General features: G+C 39.8%; 2 protein-coding genes across 9 annotated transcripts in view; one reads left to right on the top strand and one right to left on the bottom strand.

Moving 5' to 3' along the window:
* Positions 1-1,235: 1,235 nt before the first annotated feature.
* On the bottom strand, positions 1,236-3,250 carry exoc1l (exocyst complex component 1 like). The gene is made up of 3 exons (XM_014339920.2): positions 3,128-3,250; positions 2,726-2,901; positions 1,236-1,836 (listed from the first exon to the last, which is right to left on the bottom strand). The coding sequence occupies exons 1-3, from the start codon at positions 3,246-3,248 to the stop codon at positions 1,567-1,569; spliced, it is 567 nt and encodes a 188-aa protein (XP_014195406.1). The 5' UTR covers positions 3,249-3,250; the 3' UTR covers positions 1,236-1,566.
* Positions 3,251-9,457: 6,207 nt separating this feature from the next.
* clockb (clock circadian regulator b) overlaps positions 9,458-17,195 on the top strand; it is a 17,106-nt gene continuing 9,368 nt past the window's right edge. Inside the window, exons 1-14 of one of the 8 annotated variants that reach the window (XM_014339918.2) lie at positions 9,458-9,622; positions 11,445-11,536; positions 11,876-12,017; positions 12,312-12,400; positions 12,931-12,990; positions 13,293-13,441; positions 14,067-14,158; positions 14,369-14,458; positions 14,646-14,766; positions 15,113-15,226; positions 15,495-15,613; positions 15,726-15,808; positions 16,701-16,807; positions 16,912-17,059. In XM_014339918.2, the coding sequence (XP_014195404.1) occupies positions 12,384-12,400; positions 12,931-12,990; positions 13,293-13,441; positions 14,067-14,158; positions 14,369-14,458; positions 14,646-14,766; positions 15,113-15,226; positions 15,495-15,613; positions 15,726-15,808; positions 16,701-16,807; positions 16,912-17,059 (1,100 nt within the window). In that variant the 5' untranslated portion in view covers positions 9,458-9,622; positions 11,445-11,536; positions 11,876-12,017; positions 12,312-12,383. 8 annotated transcript variants of the gene reach the window in all.

The following is a 17,195-nucleotide window of genomic DNA, read 5'->3' as shown; positions in this document are numbered from 1 at the left end:
GTGTGTGTGTGTGTGTGTGTGTGTGTGTGTGTGTGCGCGTGTGCCCGATATCTGGCTGAGCCCTCATCAAAAATGGTCTCAGTGGAGGAGTGAATTTCAAGAAGCAATTCTTAAGGAAGGAAAACGGAGAAAACGTTGAGGTATGCTAAATTACATAAGAACTGGACTGAAAATCAGTGGTAAGAGGTCTTGTGAAGTGATGAAACCAATTTTTTTTTAAATCATTGTTAATATGTAGAGAAGAAGTCAGGAAAAAGGTGCAACAGCGTGTACAGCCATCTGTAAAACATTATAGAGACTCTGTCATGGTTTGGGACTACAATTCAGCCACTGGTGTTGTGATCATGTCAAAATTAATGGACTTATTAACACAGAAAAGTACCATAAGAGTTTGATCCACCACGCAGGCATCTTGAAAACATCTGATTTGTAGGGGCTTCAGCATGACAGTCATTTCAAACACACTGCCAATGCACTAAAAGTATATCTAGATAGAAAAACATACAGTGGAACACTATCAGCTATGGCGCGACCTCCCTGGAGTCTGCCCCTCAACAATATTGAAGCAGTGTGGAATCATCTTGACAGAGAATGGAAGAAAAGGCCTTTTCTTCCGGCTGCCAACATACAAAGAAGAGTTTTGGATGTCCTTCAAGAAGCCCAGAGAGCTATTCCTAAAGACTACTTACAGGAATTACAAGTTTTCCAAAGATAATTCAGGCTATGTTAAAGAGAAAAGCTGGTCATACAGAATACTAACTTAGTATTTAGTATTAACTAACTTAACTCAGGCTTACTGGAATTGTACAAACTCGTTTTTTTTACACTGTTTATTGTATTTCTGTGTGTGTTTGCAGATGTTTAAAAAATTGTTGCATCTATTTTCCCAGCAAAATGTAAAGAAATGAGAGGTGGCTCAAGAGTTTTGCACAGCAGTTCATGTACACCAATGTTGCTTGAAAGCCTCTCATCATTGGAGTAATACATCTATTGAGGAAATACCTAATCATTTATTTATCTAGAAATGGCATAGAGTATACTGGAATCAGAATCAGACACTGAAATATCCACCAAATACATTTTAAGGTTCATTAAAATAAAAGAGATTTTTGCAGCGCAGCTCCCTGTGACATGTACTGTTAACAGTACTGTGCGCTGCATAAAGAGGACAGAATACATGATTCATACCCTGTGTTTAAGAAGGTAAAGGGAGAAAAAAGCGCAAGGAATTTGCAGTTGCTTTATTTCTTTTGTGCTACATTTATTTTGAAATTCAGCACATGGAATATAATACTTCCAGGGTTATATAATTAAAAGTTAACAAAATTAGATGATAAATATGGCACATAGCTAGCATTTGCCATGAAGATACATTTAGCAGAGCATTAATGCAAAACATATTTCATTGTAAATATGAGTTCTTCAAAGCCCAGCTAACTGAAGCTACGAGCCTACATTTGCTTCACACTAACTGATATAAGCAATATACACGTACAGTATTTGCTACAACTTCGTAATATAAATACCCACCTTAACTGGCACTCTCACAACAACTGTGTACTTTTATTATCCATCCAGAGGCACATGACACATGGAGAGACAAACCAAATTGATTGCATAGAAGCATATCTGTGACAGAACAGCGCAGTCCCCTTTGTTTGAGTAGAAGGAGGTGGGCTTGATGTAAGGCCAGTCAAAGTTCCTCAGGTTCAGTGACCTTTGACAGTACCGGTCACTGAGGGCAACCAGGGCACGCACCATAGCATATTTGGCTGAGCAGCTGATGGCCGTCACTGTACGCACCTCGTCGAAGTGCAGCAGGAAACAAGGGTCATCCTGAAACCAAAGAAAATTATATTTATGGAGCACCTTTAAGAATCACTGCATTTTTTTATTGTGTTTGTTCTGTAGAAAGCTTACATTATTATAGGGCAACTAAAGCCAAATGACCATAGACCATTCATCTTTACCTTACATTTTATTTTATCTTAATGTGTATACACCCCTGTGTGTGTATATGGGATACATACAGTGCTTAACAAATTTATTAGACCACTTGTCATAAAAACAAGAAACCACCAGTATTTTAGAAATCTGTCAAAAACGTGTTTAAAACTAAAAGTTATATTATTATTTATTAAGCAAACACAAAATTTGTTTTCACATTTTTATATTTGAAAAATGCCGGTACACTGGACTTCTGCATAACATTCAATCACTAAACCTTTTCTGTTTAGGAAAGCAATCACTGTAATTTGCCATCTTAATAAAATAAAATAAAAAATTAGTGTGCTTTAATATAAATCACGGATGAAAATAATAATAGCAACAGCAATTTTAGCATTAAAAATATCATTTTCATTAAGGAGCTTGTTACTTACTGGTAGATTAAACATTCCAGAAACATAAAAAATGACATGGATAATTACAAATACTGTTAATTTAGTGCAGCTGTGGCATAAACAGAACATTATGGTGGTGGTCAAAGTGCAGTGACTTGGTGCAGCAGTTTGGTTGGTGAAAACTGTGTTTAAATGCACTTTATAAATACATTTTAATTACTTAGTTAATAGGTACTGATAAAGCAAAATGTCCACAGAATTATTATTATGTGTTCTATGTGGTCATCAAGAATGCCATCCACATACAGTTACCCAAAAGACAGTTTGTCTCTATTTTAGCCAGTTAAGAACAATGGAAGTTACAGAAGAATTTGGCTAATTACCACGTCAGGATTTCTTCCATCAATCAGGGTAAGGTCTTTCAGGGACCAGATCTCTGCCCTCCGGTAGCACTCTTGTATGCAGGAGCGTTTGGTGAAGGATCTCTTGGATGCAGACTTTAGGGGCACAGACATCTGACAGTGCACTATACATAGCTGGACTTCTTTGTTTTTTGCAACTGCGGAAAAATGGAAAAACATCACAAACAGGTGCACTGCAGCACCGGGCTTTTCATCAGCAAGCCAGCCTTATAGATTTAACACACCCTGTGTGGTGCAGGTATACACAGCTTTTAAGGAAGTAAGTTATTAAACACATTAAAAATGTACATTTTAAGGAGGAAGATATTTACTCCTGTGTAAAAATCAAACGCATATTTCTGAGTCAACAATCAAGCTGTTTACCTGAGGCACAGAAAAAATGTCTTCCGTGCGATGGCTCTTCAATTTCAATGAACTCCACCAGTCTCTCTTTTGCAGGTCGAAACAAAACTCTCTGCATCTCCTCCCTCAGAAGAGACGACATCACTGGAGAGAGGGGGAGAAGAATCGGAGCGTCCCAAAAAACAGCAACGGCAAGAAGGGGAACCAAAGAGAGCGAGAGAAACTCAAAAGAAAGGAATGAGATATCCCCCCCAAAAATACCGTGACACTGGAGAACCCTGGAATCCAGCAGTGGCGGGAGGGGAGGGAAGTGGTGATGCTCCCCGTGCCCAGACCTTCTGAAAGCATGCAGGGTTTGTGGGTTGGTTCTGTGTGAAATAAGCTCTTACTCTACCCACAAATGCACGCACACACACACCGTCCACTCTGGATTGGCATGGTCTGATGATGTATGTTAATCTTTGATTGAAGTGCTGCATTCATACCAACTTGCCCAGGAGGGAGTGAGTAGAAAGGGGGCAATAAGAGGCCAAGCTCTTCATCATTTGCGTTTTTATTGCTTCAATTAAGATCCATTATGTTATGACGGTTTCCTGCAAATATGGATTTCACTCTTGCATTTGTAGCTGACAAAAATATCTTAGATACTGTTTGTATATCATGGTTGGATAAGCATTTGAAATGTATATTTAGCATTAATTATATATGATCAGTAACTAGGGGTGTGTGTGTGTGGGGGGGGGGGCAGCTCTTCTCATATAAGATCAATGTTTTTTTGTACATGTTCCCTGGCAGATGGAATATTAACTAACTGCGGTTCCATGTGGTTGCATGGCTCCATTGCAGCGCACATGTAACAGACGGTCTCACTTTTTTTTCTTTTTGTGGTCTTTTGGCCTCTTCTCCACTCACTCACATATAGACACTGATACATATTGTGGCAAACAGCCCAGTGTTTGTCCGTGATTAAACGGTTGTTGTGTGGGAAACGGATGTCCCACAGCACTCTGCATGGTTTCCATTACCGTGTAGTAATTCAATCTCTGACAATATGTACAAGTACAGTGAAGCACTTAAATGGGGAGATGAGGGGTGGGGAGGTGGGGGTGATTTTTATAAGCATATAAAGGAAGCTGCTCTAGTGATCATGGCTCCACAAGGTAATTTACTAGACATGCCAGGCTGTGGAGGACATCATTTTGCACCTATGAACGAATCCCAGCTGTTGACAGATTTGTCAAAACATTGTGGGAGGACTTCTCTACAGGCCAAAACCACCCCAGAATGAACCAGACCGGAGCTCTGATCCAATTTGTTAGCACTAAAAAGTGTGGCTCCATTGGATTTGTCACATTTATGAAAACAAAAATGGGTCGCTCCTCTGCTAAGTGCTTTATTGTTGTTGTTGTTGATGGTTTTTGTGGGTGTTCGCTTGAAAGGCTTTTTGCCTCTGAGATGGAAAAATGAGCGGAGAGGCAGGAAGTATAGGGAGGAAAGCAAATACATACAAGTGTTGAATCTTATGAATAACACATGAGGTTTTTTTGTACTTACTTATCATTGATTTATCCCAGTATATATGACACATACATTGAAAAGATTCATATTTGCACATTTGCTGGGGTAATCCAAGGTTTAGAGTTTTTTGGGGGGCGGGGGGGTTGCAGCATGTGCTGGAATACACAAGTGCACGTAAGAAGAAATGGAAATCATTGGGATAAAACAGCTATATTACTGTTAGAAGGTAACATGGGGGGAGTTTGGAGTGTGATATGCTTAATTGAACAAGACAAAGAGATAATGAATAGAATGGAACATATAGCAACAAGGATGAGGAAATCAACTATGTGATGCTGGAATCCTAAATAATGAAGGCTGGGGCGGAATGAAAAGAAGAAGGAATCAGCTGAAGACGCAAGGAATGAGATGCAATAAAGTTACTGAGGAACCCACAAGGTGATTGACACGAAGGGTGCAGAACAAGTGTTAAAGTGGAACGCTGGAGAAAGCAGGAAGCAAGAAGGAAGACAAAAGCAAGAAAGAAAGAAGGAACAGAACACGTTGAGTAAAGGAAACCCAGAATGTGAACGCGACAAGAAGAGATCAATTACAGAATGACTGAATCGTGCATAATATGCAGGGGTGCTGTGTGAGGGAAAAAGCAGAAAGGAGAGAAAATAATAGATAGGAAAATGTGGATAATCCTTTAGAAAGCAGATAAGGACTAATCTCAACGTACAGTGAGGAAAGTGAAAGTGATGACAGAGAGGAAAGTGGAGGAGAAGTTGGAGTTCAGAAGAAGGAGCTTGACAGCGGGAATAAGAAGCTGAGAGACTGAGAAAAATGAGCCCAGGCAGGAGGAATGAATTAATGAGATATAAGAGAGCTCAAGAAATAGTCCAATATACATACCACATTCTATGAATTATAATTATAATAACAACAAGAGCACTCAGAGAATGCAACACCCCCGGAATAGCAAGGGCTATACTAAAACTCTTTTATGATGTCTTTCGTTTTATGATGTTTTGATTACAGTACGATGACAACGGCTGATTATGGCTTCATTGTGACGCCTCAGGGCGTCGCATTGATCAAATAAAAAGTGTGTTGCACAGCTCTCCCCATGCCCTTTCATATGACACATTACTCAATATGGATTCTTCAAATTTGTTTTACAAGGTCAACTTTGACCTAAAATGCTAATGAAGGTCAACCCAAGTACTCATGTCTCCGAAAGGCTTCATATATTATTGTGAGGTTTGACCCATAAAAATGTTATTACTTATTTCCTCCTTTGCTCTGATCTTTACAGAATTTTCAACAAAATGATATCATCTTGAGCTGTTACTGGTATCTACCACTGCACAAAATTTGAAAAAATGATATCTTGAAAACTGTGGATGCTACGCTTCAAACATACAATTACATACTCCCTGCCTTCGAGGGGAGAATAAGTATTATTATTTCAACAGTTGTAACAAAAAAAATTCTTAAATTTGGGATTAATAAAGTATTTATTTTGCATAAATAGAAGGTAACTCAGTTTAGCTCGTTATTTTTTGTCATTTGGCTTTTTCATCAGTTCAGTTTAACGTCATCATTGTCAAATATAAAATTCCATCCATCCATCCATCATCATCATCTTTTGCTTATCCGTGGCCAAGTTGCGGGGGAGAGATATAATCTCTCCAGCGTGTCCTGGGTCTCTCCCGGGGCGTCCTCCTGGTGGCACATGCCCGGAACACCTCACCAAGGAAGCGCCCAGAAAACATCCTTATCAGATGCCCGAACTACGTCAACTGGCTCCTTTCAATGTGGAGGAGCAGCAGCTCTACTCTGAGCCCGTCCTGGATGGGCTGAATTGCTTGACCTATCTCTGAGGAAGAGGCCAACCACCCTTCGGAGGAAGCGCATTTCTGCCGCTTGTATCCGTGATCTCATTCTTTCAGTCAGTACCCACAGCTCGTGACCATGGGCGAGGGTAGGGACGTAGATCGACCGCTAAATTGAGAGCTTTGCTTTTACACTCAGCTCCCTCTTCACCACAACGGACCAGTACAGTGTCTGCATCACGGCAGCCGCAGCATCAATCCGTCTGGCGATCTCCCACTCCCTTCTTCTTTCACTTGTGAACAAGATCCCGAGATACTTAAACTCCTCCACTTGGGGCAGGAGCTCATCCCTGACCTGGGGTGGGCACTCCAGCCTTTTCCAGCTCAGGACCATGGCCTCAGATTGATTGATTTTATGATTGTTTGCGCTGTGAAAACCATTAATGGATGATTGTTTTTATGTTATGTCTTATCATAGCATGTCGTTTTCACCCGGAGGCATTAGTGAGGAATGAGTAATGGACACAGTTACGCTGAATGAAGTCAGCGTGATTAAGAGACCATCAAACTGGTGCATTGCTCATATGGAAGAAAAGGGCAGGTGGACTAGCAGAGACTTGCAGGAAGGGAACATGATAATTGTTTAATTTAGAGGTACTTTTGGTTGTAAAATTATTAAAGTTATAAAAAAAAATTTTCCTCTGTTTTTTTCATGTCTCAGAATTGAAATCTTTACTCCTGTCATAGAGTTGCTCATAGAAAGGTTTTCACAGGTTTATTTCATAATTTCTTTTTGGTTTTCTTTTTTAGTTTTAAGAAAATATTGCATGTATGTAAATTATGGGTGACACAATGATGGAGTGGTTAGCACTGTCACCTCAGCCAGGTTGGAAACTCAAATAATGGCTTTCATGAAATTGTGTGGTGTTTGCAAGCTCTCCCTGTGTCGGCGTGGATGATAATGTGCTTGTAGAGGAAGTGAACGGGGATGGGTTTAAATACCTGGGATAAATGATTCAAAGCAATGGACAATGTATAACAGAGGTGAAGAAGAAAGTGCAGGCAGGATGGAGATTGTGATTGTATGGGTGATTTGTAACAAACCAAGAGGAGCATAAGTGAAAGGGAAGGTTTACAAGGTGATAGTGAGACCTTCTATGGTTTATGGTTTGTAGACTGTGGCACAGAAAGAAAATCAGGAGGGTGAGCAGACACGGCAGAATTGATCATTGGGACAGCTCAGTTTGAGTGGGTTGGAGACACAGTTAGAGAAAAGGCTCAGATTGTTTCCACATGTGCAGAGGAGGGATAGTGGATGTAAAATATGGAGCTGCGAGGCGAAAGTAAAGGAGGAAGACCACAGAGAAAGTTCGTGGATGTAATGAAGGAGGACATGCAGAGGGCTGGTGTGACAGAGAAGACTGCTATAGATAGGGAGGCAGATGATCTGCTGTGGTGAACCCTAAAGGGAGCAGCTGAATAAGAAAGAAAGAAACAGCAGAATAAATGCACAGAACATAGCACTGTATGAAAGTTATATATGAGTGAATGAGCTTATGGTACTGTTGGATTAAAAAAAATACTTTATTAAGTTTGAGCAAGTAACAAAGAGTCTGACACACATCCAAAAGAATGACCAGCCCACCCAACATCCCACTGCAGTCCTATTACATAGTTAGCAAATTCACAAACATAAATAAATAAATACGTTAACTTGTCATCAACAGCCATCAAGCTAACAATCAGAGATTCTGGGATATTACCGAGTACTCCAGAAGCAAGTATTTAAAGCCAGAAGGTGGATAGTGTAGACAGAGTGACCAGACCCTCAAAAACAATTTGTCATGACTCTTTATAGTCGCTTGTAGTCTTTCATGTGGAAGAGCATTAAAAATTTCCCAGTTCCCAATGGTAACACTAGAACCTTTAATCCAGTTGAGTGAAATACACTTTCTGGCAATTAGAAGAAGCTTCTCCAGAAATCTGTAGTGTGCTACCAGTAGATGCAACTCGCTAGAGGGTAGGCCTAAGAGGAAAACACCAGGATCTTTAAAAAAATAATAATAAAGAAGCTTATTTTAAACATTCCACTAATTTCCTTAGACATAACTTTCCAGAACCTGGAAATCAATTTAGACTCTTCTGCAAAACAACAGCGGTGATATGCAATCTGCGAACACTATTATACTGAGTCTCTTGCATATGAAGGTAGATTTGATCAGGGTTATAGCTTCCTGCCAGTCATCCTCTATTTATTCTGTGCCTAAATCCTTCCCCCACGTATGAGCAATATTTACAGCTCACATCCATCAGAAGAACAGAGAAGGAAGTAGACTAGTGAAATAAAATGTCTCCCAGTTTGGTGATATTGTTCAATTTATGGTGTGACACTTTTATATGATTTGTACTGTCTTGATAACATCTTGTCCATAAAGACAGTAACCAGTATAGTGTAGATATCTATCACTGCAAACACATGAAATTGATGTAGAATTCCAGATTATGCCTCATAAAAAGAATCTCTAAAGCCTAAAAGCACCTTTAGAAAAAGTTAGGGGGAACCTCGACACAAAATACGGACAACGTCATGGCCGTGAATGCCTGCGATTGAATGTCGATAAAAGGGGAAACCCCTTGTCATCAGGAGGGCTGTCTTTAACCTGCTTCTGCACCCCTGTGGCGACCGTCCAATGTCACATTCACAGTTAATACCTGCAACCCAAATTACAGCCAGTAGAGATATTATTAGTTTATCTAAATATATTATTTAAATATTGCTATCGAGGTGCTTTTAAAACGCGAGTAAACTGTGTATCTATATTTATATATCACTATTATCCAGACTGGCGTCAGCCATTTTTAAACATTTTAAATGCCTTAATTTTTAATCGCTACCTCGGTCGCTCGGACAGTGGAGTAGTTTGTGTGGAAAAGCCACATAAAAAAACGCGGAGTCATTTCCCCTTTCGAAGATCACTCAGCGATTCCCTCAGTTTTCCCTCGGCTACTGTACTTGCAAAATAGTGCGCCCTGCTGTCTCTATTGCGCATGACTGTACGTCGTAATATGAAGTAGGCCTCCTGTTTTTCTCCCCAACCCGAAGTCCTCCTGGCCCCCACCACCTCGCTGCAACGCTCACAAGTAAGCAAAACACGGAGGCTGCTCTCGATTATTCGTCAAGGTAAGGGTTTTTAATGCATACGCGAAGCTGGTGGCGGTTACCGATCGTGAAATAGCACGGCAGCCGTGGTTTGTAGACGGTGTTTTCGGCGTGCGGAAGCGGTCGGACTGCAGAGCAGGCTTCGGGACTGTTTCCGCACGCTTGAGGGAGAGCAAGGCCCAGTGACCCACATTTGGAGCAGCCAGTGTCTATGTGTAAGAGTGGGCGTGCGCGTGCGCGTATCCTTGCCAGTGTGTGTGCGTGTGTGTGTGTGTGTGTGTGTGTGTGAGTGAGCCCGCGCGCGTGTGCCCGGGCACAGTGTATGTATGTGTGTATGTACATCTGCCGCGAAAATGTTTCCACCGTCGTTGGTTTTATAGATGTGTCTCCGCGGTGGATAGGCATGTTTTTGTCGGCTTACGCGAGGACCTTGCCCCGCGCGGATGTTCATGCGCGGCGTTTTAGGACCCGACGGTAATATTTTAGATTATTTCATTTTCAGTGTCAGTTGTTGCGTGACAGCTTCGGGCTCGGCGCCAGCTTGCTATGATAGACATATTTTTCCTCTAGTTTATTTTTGACAAACGTGAAATGCTTTACCCGTGAGTGTCATTCAGTGTTTTCGGAGTGTGAGCATGAGGAAACTGGGGCAGTAAGAGCATTAAATCTCTGAGTTAAATTGGCAGTTTTCGGTAGCAAGCTTAGTTAGCCTGCTAGCTAGCTATATGGGTTGCTCTCTTTTAGGTTGTATAACTAACACCTGTGGCATTAAATTGTATATGTTAAACGCTAGCTTGCCTTATCTTATGGCTCGTTGCTGTTTTGGGAGACGGAAAAACATTCGGTCATGTTGCTCATATGAGAGTTAATTCATTGGGAATGGTTTATAACGTCTTCGTCCAATGAAGAAGCTCAGTTTAACGAGGCTTCACTTATTGGCCATGAAGAGAACACCAAGTGCAGGTCAGCATCCCGAAATATAGCCTCGGGACCACCAGTGTGATCTCCTTATGATGGTTTTATACACATGAGGGAGATATGAGAGAGCATCTCCTCTAGTATGCTGTCCACAGTTGTTAGTGTAGTCTTCGTGACCTCTCTGCCCACACTTATATACAGCAAAATCCTCTTAGAAGGCGTTGATTAAGTGGTGGTCTGTTGTCCCTGTGACGGTGGGACTACTTGACGAGTTTGGAAGCGACTCCTATAGACTAATCTTTTAAGCCTTTAGCAAATGCTGAAATTGATTATTCGACTCTTGTGCATGAGTTTGCTTGTAGAAAAAAGTACTAACACTCACAAGTTATTGCTGTTCAGTTGTGGTGCTGGTTGGTGTTAATGTAAAGAGTAAATCTTTAGACTGTTGTTTTTAATAAAAAAAGAAAACACACTGAGCATTGATGCGAAGACTAGATTGGTCATAACAGTTTGAGAATCAAAACAACAGAACTGTTAATTAACAGGAAAACAATCAGCAACTACTCTGATAAGTCATCACCGGTCATCTTTCATGGCAAAATGCCAAGGTTATATTGGGTCCAGCACCTCAATTGTGATCATATATCTCTGTAAAATGATTGGACTGTTGCTGCGATAATGGGGTATTTGTTGTTAATTTTTTTATATGAAAGTAGTATTAAATCCCTTTTACTTTTAACCATTTCTTAGACAAAGCAGACTTGTTTTTGGCGTTTTAGTGGTATGACAAATCTATGTGTAAAAGCTGATTACTTGCAGCTCAGATTTCCTGTTTTGTACTTTGCAGCAACTAACATCTGCATTTTTCGGGTGACTTCTAGAATTTCTGTGCATGGTAAACAGTGGGTGTATGTTTGTGTTGCAGGTGAGGTGTGGTTTGCACACAAAAGATTTGTCAGCAACTCAAAGGCTGCGATCTCAAACAGCTAATTATACCAACAAGTGACATTCCAGAAGGTAAGTTACATGATGTAAAACTATTGTAAGTGCAGAAGTAAATTTCATTTCAGGGTATTTTTTCTATATTGATTTATGTTATTCACACTTTGAAGATGCTGTCGCATGTTATACTGTAATTTAATAATCTTAATTCATAAAATACATTTATGTCCATAATGTATATTGTACCAAAATTAAAAGGAAGAAACTGATTTTAAAGGGGGAAAAAAGAATAAATAAAAATAAATCTTGGTTTAAGAAATGGCAGACAGTGCACTAGGAGATGGTTATTATGTTTCCAAACTCTCTGGTTGGTCTCCCCATGACCATTAGTTTCTGCTCTGATTTCTCCAGCAGGTTTGCTTGACCACCATGTCCTTCCTGTGGCCTGGCGCCCTCTCATGACCCCAATGACATCAGCTCCACTTTTGACCCCAAACCCCTTCTACAACCCCCTGAGAAAATACGTTAACTGAGCACGTGCATAGGCTGCAGTGAGGTGAGAAGTTAATACACAGACACACAGATTTAATCTGGTGCATGGAAAAGTGTTTATTAAATGTCAGAAATTTTTATTATTTAGTGTGTGCATGCATGTATGGAGATGTAACTGTGTTTTTTAAAAAGAAAGGAACTAGTTAAGAGAAAAGATATGATCTGCAAATGTTATGGTTAGAAAAGGGACTACACTTTCAGGCTTTCACTTCAAAGCCCCATTTAGTGCCTTCATATACAATATGAAAAATAACTAGGAGTTAAACTAATAAACTACCTGCTCTTTTTGTCTCAACAGGTGGACTTCCAAATGCCTACCTCACGCCTAAAGAACAAATCACTGCAGCCACAGCCCTGATTAGCAGCCACCATGACATCAAGCATAGGGTATAATGCTGCACACAATACCTCAAAATGTTGTGTCTGCTGTATACAGAATATGTTCATAGTCACATGTACAAAATATATGTATGTAACATCTGGCTCAAAAATTAAAACTCATTATTTTAACTCTTTATATTTCTTTACTTTTGAAAGAATATTTTTTCATTTAAAGAAAGAAAGTTATGGATAGCATCTATGAGTCCCCATCAAATTATTTTTTTGACCCATATTAATTGAAACGTAGTCAAGAAACACACCCTATTACACAAATGCGCTTAATCTTCTTGGCAAACAAAACACATTCCTTCTACTGCTCTCTCTCTCTCTATCTCACCCGTTTTCTGTGTGACCCAAAAATAAACCTGCTGCTGGCATGTACAATAGGAATTCTCTCATTAGCCAACATCAGTCATTGGTTATTATTAACAATGCATACCTGCCTTCAAGGCCACCGCACATGCAGGAAAACGTAAACAAGTAAGCCTTGAAAGCTGTGAATGGCTGTAAATATGTTTGCTTTCTTCCTTCTTTAGGGATGATTGTAGCATCTTTGATGGGTTGATGGAAGAAGATGAAAAGGACAAAGCGAAACGGTAAGATAAACATGCTGGAGAGGAGATTAGTCTAGTATGGACTTAAAAAAGTCATAGAATATTGATTAAACATGAGTTAGTACATTTTTGTTAATACACAGTGTCAGAGCTGACTTTGTCCTAATGCCATTCACACAACAGTCATTCTGCCTTGACTTTCACATAACCAGGGTCACTTATGATAGTTACATTACTGTTTTTTTTAAAGGTTGTGTTTTTAAAGCCCAGTCAAAACACAGGATGAAAACAGAACCAAATAAAATGTCTTAAACCTTCTATTTCAAAACTATTTTTGCTTGCAGCGTGTCCCGTAACAAGTCTGAGAAGAGACGGCGAGACCAGTTCAATGTCCTCATCAAGGAACTCGGCACAATGTTGCCTGGCAACACTAGAAAGATGGACAAGTCCACCATCCTGCAGAAAAGCATCGACTTCCTGTGTAAACACAAAGGTCAGAGCTTTCTGCCGTGCTCGTCTCACTTCCTGTTTTTGCTAAACACCTCACAGGGTGGATGTTTTTTGTATATTTAGCTTGATCATTCCGATTTAGCCACACTTATCAGGGTTTGCTTACCTTCATCACTAGAAAACGAAAGCATGTTTTTATTGCCTTTTTATGAGACATTGGTGCTGTAATTTTACATTACAGAATGGTAACTATTTGAACCAGTTGTGTATTTTTGACCTAACAAGTTATTCTTAAAGTAAATCTACCTTTATGTCTTTTAATAATTATAAGGGTTTCAGCAGTTTTAACTTTTTATGAATACTGATATTGTGTTTATGTTAAATTATTTCATCACTGTATATAGGTCAATGATCCTTTTGTTTTTATCTAGTGTCATTGACTTGCAAGATAATAAAATATCAGCTTCCGCCTAGTATGTTTTTAACTGTCTTGTTTTCATACTGGACATAGCAGTCTCAAAACATTTTTCCACCCAGTTGTTTACTGTTAACTTTATGCTGTTTTTGTTGTCTTTTTACATGCCCTCACCTCTCGTGCTCTTATTCTTCCTCGACGTTTTCCACTATGTCTGTATTAAGTTCTGACTGAATTCTCTGTCCTTCACCAGAGATTGCAGCTCAGTCTGAGTCGAGTGAGATCAGGCAAGACTGGAAGCCTCCATTTCTTAGCAATGAGGAATTCACCCAGCTCATGCTGGAGGTCAGAAATCTTAGGTTTCGTTCTGTAATCCTGTTTGTTGTGTAAAAACACAGGCACTTGACCCACAGTTGTATTAATGCAGTGGTCAGTGTCACCTCATTTTGTACAGTATAGTTATATCTGAAGTTAAATTTACAATTTTAAGTTTGTCCTTATGGGATTTGACACTGTTTTTTTTTTTTGTTTTTGTTTTTTTTAACTTTTTAACAGGCTCTTGATGGGTTCTTTATAGCAATAATGACTGATGGCAACATCCTCTACGTGTCTGAGAGTGTCACTTCACTACTAGAACACCTCCCGGTAAATCACCTCCCCCTGCAACCGTGTCTGTATTAGTCATACACTTTATTATAACAAAAGCTTTCATAGGATCCTTTGTGTGGTTCAGATTAAACATGTCAGGCTGACCAGTGTGTATTGAAAAGGGCTTGTCTTCATTTGTATTCTTCTTGAATGTGTGTGTGCCTGTGTGTGGGTGTTTTATCAGGCGGATTTGGTGGACCAGAACCTGTTAAACTTCCTGCCGGTTGGGGAACACTCCGAAGTGTACAAGGCTCTGTCCACACACCCCTCTGAGCTAGAGAACCTTAGCACTGATTACCTAAAGTGTGAGTAACACACCGTCATCTTGTACCATAAAACCTGCTTATTTGAAATGATATGGTTTACAATTTTTTTTTTTTTTGTATGTCTGATGATTAAACGGGATTATTTATTATTATCAGATTAAAAATGCTCACAAGTAAAAGTATTTCTCAAATAAATTGATAAATAAATAATGTTAAAAATGATTCAAATTTCAAAAACGTCACCATAGTGTGAAGACGCGGCTTGTCAGAGTGAAGCTGCTGGACTGGACATGAACTTTGTGGAGCACATGAACAGCATGTTTTTACAAGCAGTTGTATTTTTTTTCCTTGGTAATTATAATCTCTTTTTCTTTTTTGTCTCCAGCTAAGAATCACATGGAGTTCTGCTGTCATATGCTGCGAGGGGCCATTGACCCCAAAGAATCCCCTGTTTATGAATATGTTAAGTTCATCGGCAACTTCAAGTCTCTCAATAACGGTATGTCCCTCGCACTGCATGTGAGGAATTTCAGAAGATGTTTTTTTTTTTTAAATACTATTTTCCAAACAAGCTTGCATGTATAGATACAAACTAGCAATAAACTTGTGTGTTAAACCCATTAAATGTTAAAGTCAAAAAGTGGAAAATAAGCATATTTTTAAGATATCCATCATTTACTAGCCTAGAAAGATATTATTCTATGTACTGCTCTGTGAACCACATTTTATATTCTTTGACATGCTGAGTAAGTAACACTGTTGTGCAGTTCCCAATGTGACTAGGAACGGTCTGGCAGGGGTGTTACAGCGGTCGCTACAACCTGCCTTTGATGACCAGGTGTGCTTTGTAGCCACGGTCCGGCTAGCTAAGCCTCAGTTTATCAAGGTATTATTCAGACATGAACTGACTTTACTCATTAGACTGTTATGTATTTATTTGTCAATTAGCTATTAATTATCTCTCAAAACATCTAATTTTCACAATTTTACTTTCATAGGAAATGTGTACGGTGGAGGAGCCCAATGAAGAGTTCACATCGAGACACAGTCTAGAATGGAAATTCCTCTTTTTAGACCATCGGTAGGCAGATCTAGTTCTTCTCCTGTATACTCAATCACAACGGGTTGTTGGGTGGTTGAGTTGCACCCACATGGCTGCTGTCTTATATAGATGGCTGAAACACACATTCACACACTTTATGATTGGTCAGTTTAGCAAATGTGAGACTTTATTCATGCATCTAACCTCTTAAGTTCTGTCTTCATTCATTATTGACAAATTTAAATGTGAACTAGAGGATAGTACGGTCTTTTTCCAGGTCATAGTTCAAATATGTTTCATTTCAGTTCTTCACAAACTGTGTTCTTGTTCTTCAATTTATTTCTCCATTGAGATCTTCCTCCACACTTCTAGTTTCACTTTTCAGGACACCAGAAGTTAAGAAATCATAGAAAATAAATAAACAAATCATAAATAAAATAAATGAGGGCGGCACGGTGGTTAGCACCGTTGCTGCACAGCAAGAAGGTCTTGAGTTCAATTCCACCATCAGGCCGGGGTCTTTCTGTGTGGAGTTTGCATGTCCTCCTTGTGTTTGCGTGGGTTCTCTCCGGGTACTCCGGCTTCCTCCCACAGTCCAAAAACATGCAGTTAGTGGGGATAGGTTAATTGGTCAATCTAAATTGCCCATAGGTGTGAATCTGTGAGTGAATGTGAATGCGACTGGTTGTCTGTGTCTCTATGTGTTAGCCCTGCGACAGACTGGCGACCTGTCCAGGGTGTACCCCGCCTCTCGCCCTATGAAAGCTGGGATAGGCTCCAGCACCCTCCGCGACCCTGAAAAGGATAAGCGGAAGCGAATGGATGGATAAATAAAATAAATAAATGTACATGAAAATAAAGCATTTCTCTAGAAAAAGTATCCGTTCAGCAATTTTACATCAGAGTAAGAAAATTCTTTTACCTTTTACAGAGCGCCACCAATTATAGGCTACCTGCCTTTTGAGGTTTTGGGGACATCAGGGTACGACTATTACCATGTGGACGACCTGGAGACGCTAGCGAAATGTCACGAACACTGTGAGCACTTACTTTAAGTCAAACTAGCAAAAGTCTTTTGTAAAAGCCTTTTTCTGAGTGTTATTGGTAACATCTTTGGCTGTTTCTGCCCCGCTTCTGTTCAGTAATGCAATATGGTAAAGGGAAGTCATGCTACTACCGTTTCCTGACGAAAGGTCAACAGTGGATCTGGCTGCAGACACACTACTACATCACCTACCATCAATGGAACTCTCGACCTGAGTTTATTGTCTGCACGCACACAGTAGTCAGGTACAAGTATGTTTATTTTATTCCCCTTTTCCAGAAGATTGCTGATCACTGGACTTTTTCAGGAACGATGTTGAGTTTGTGTTAACAAAAGACTCTTTATGTATCTATTTTTATAATGTTTTTATTGGTCAACCAT

Source organism: Haplochromis burtoni, unplaced genomic scaffold (assembly GCF_018398535.1).
Source record: "Haplochromis burtoni strain Fernald_Lab_line unplaced genomic scaffold, NCSU_Asbu1 Contig_323, whole genome shotgun sequence".
Taxonomy (NCBI): domain Eukaryota; kingdom Metazoa; phylum Chordata; class Actinopteri; order Cichliformes; family Cichlidae; genus Haplochromis; species Haplochromis burtoni.
This window is presented reverse-complemented; position numbering and strand designations above follow the sequence as displayed.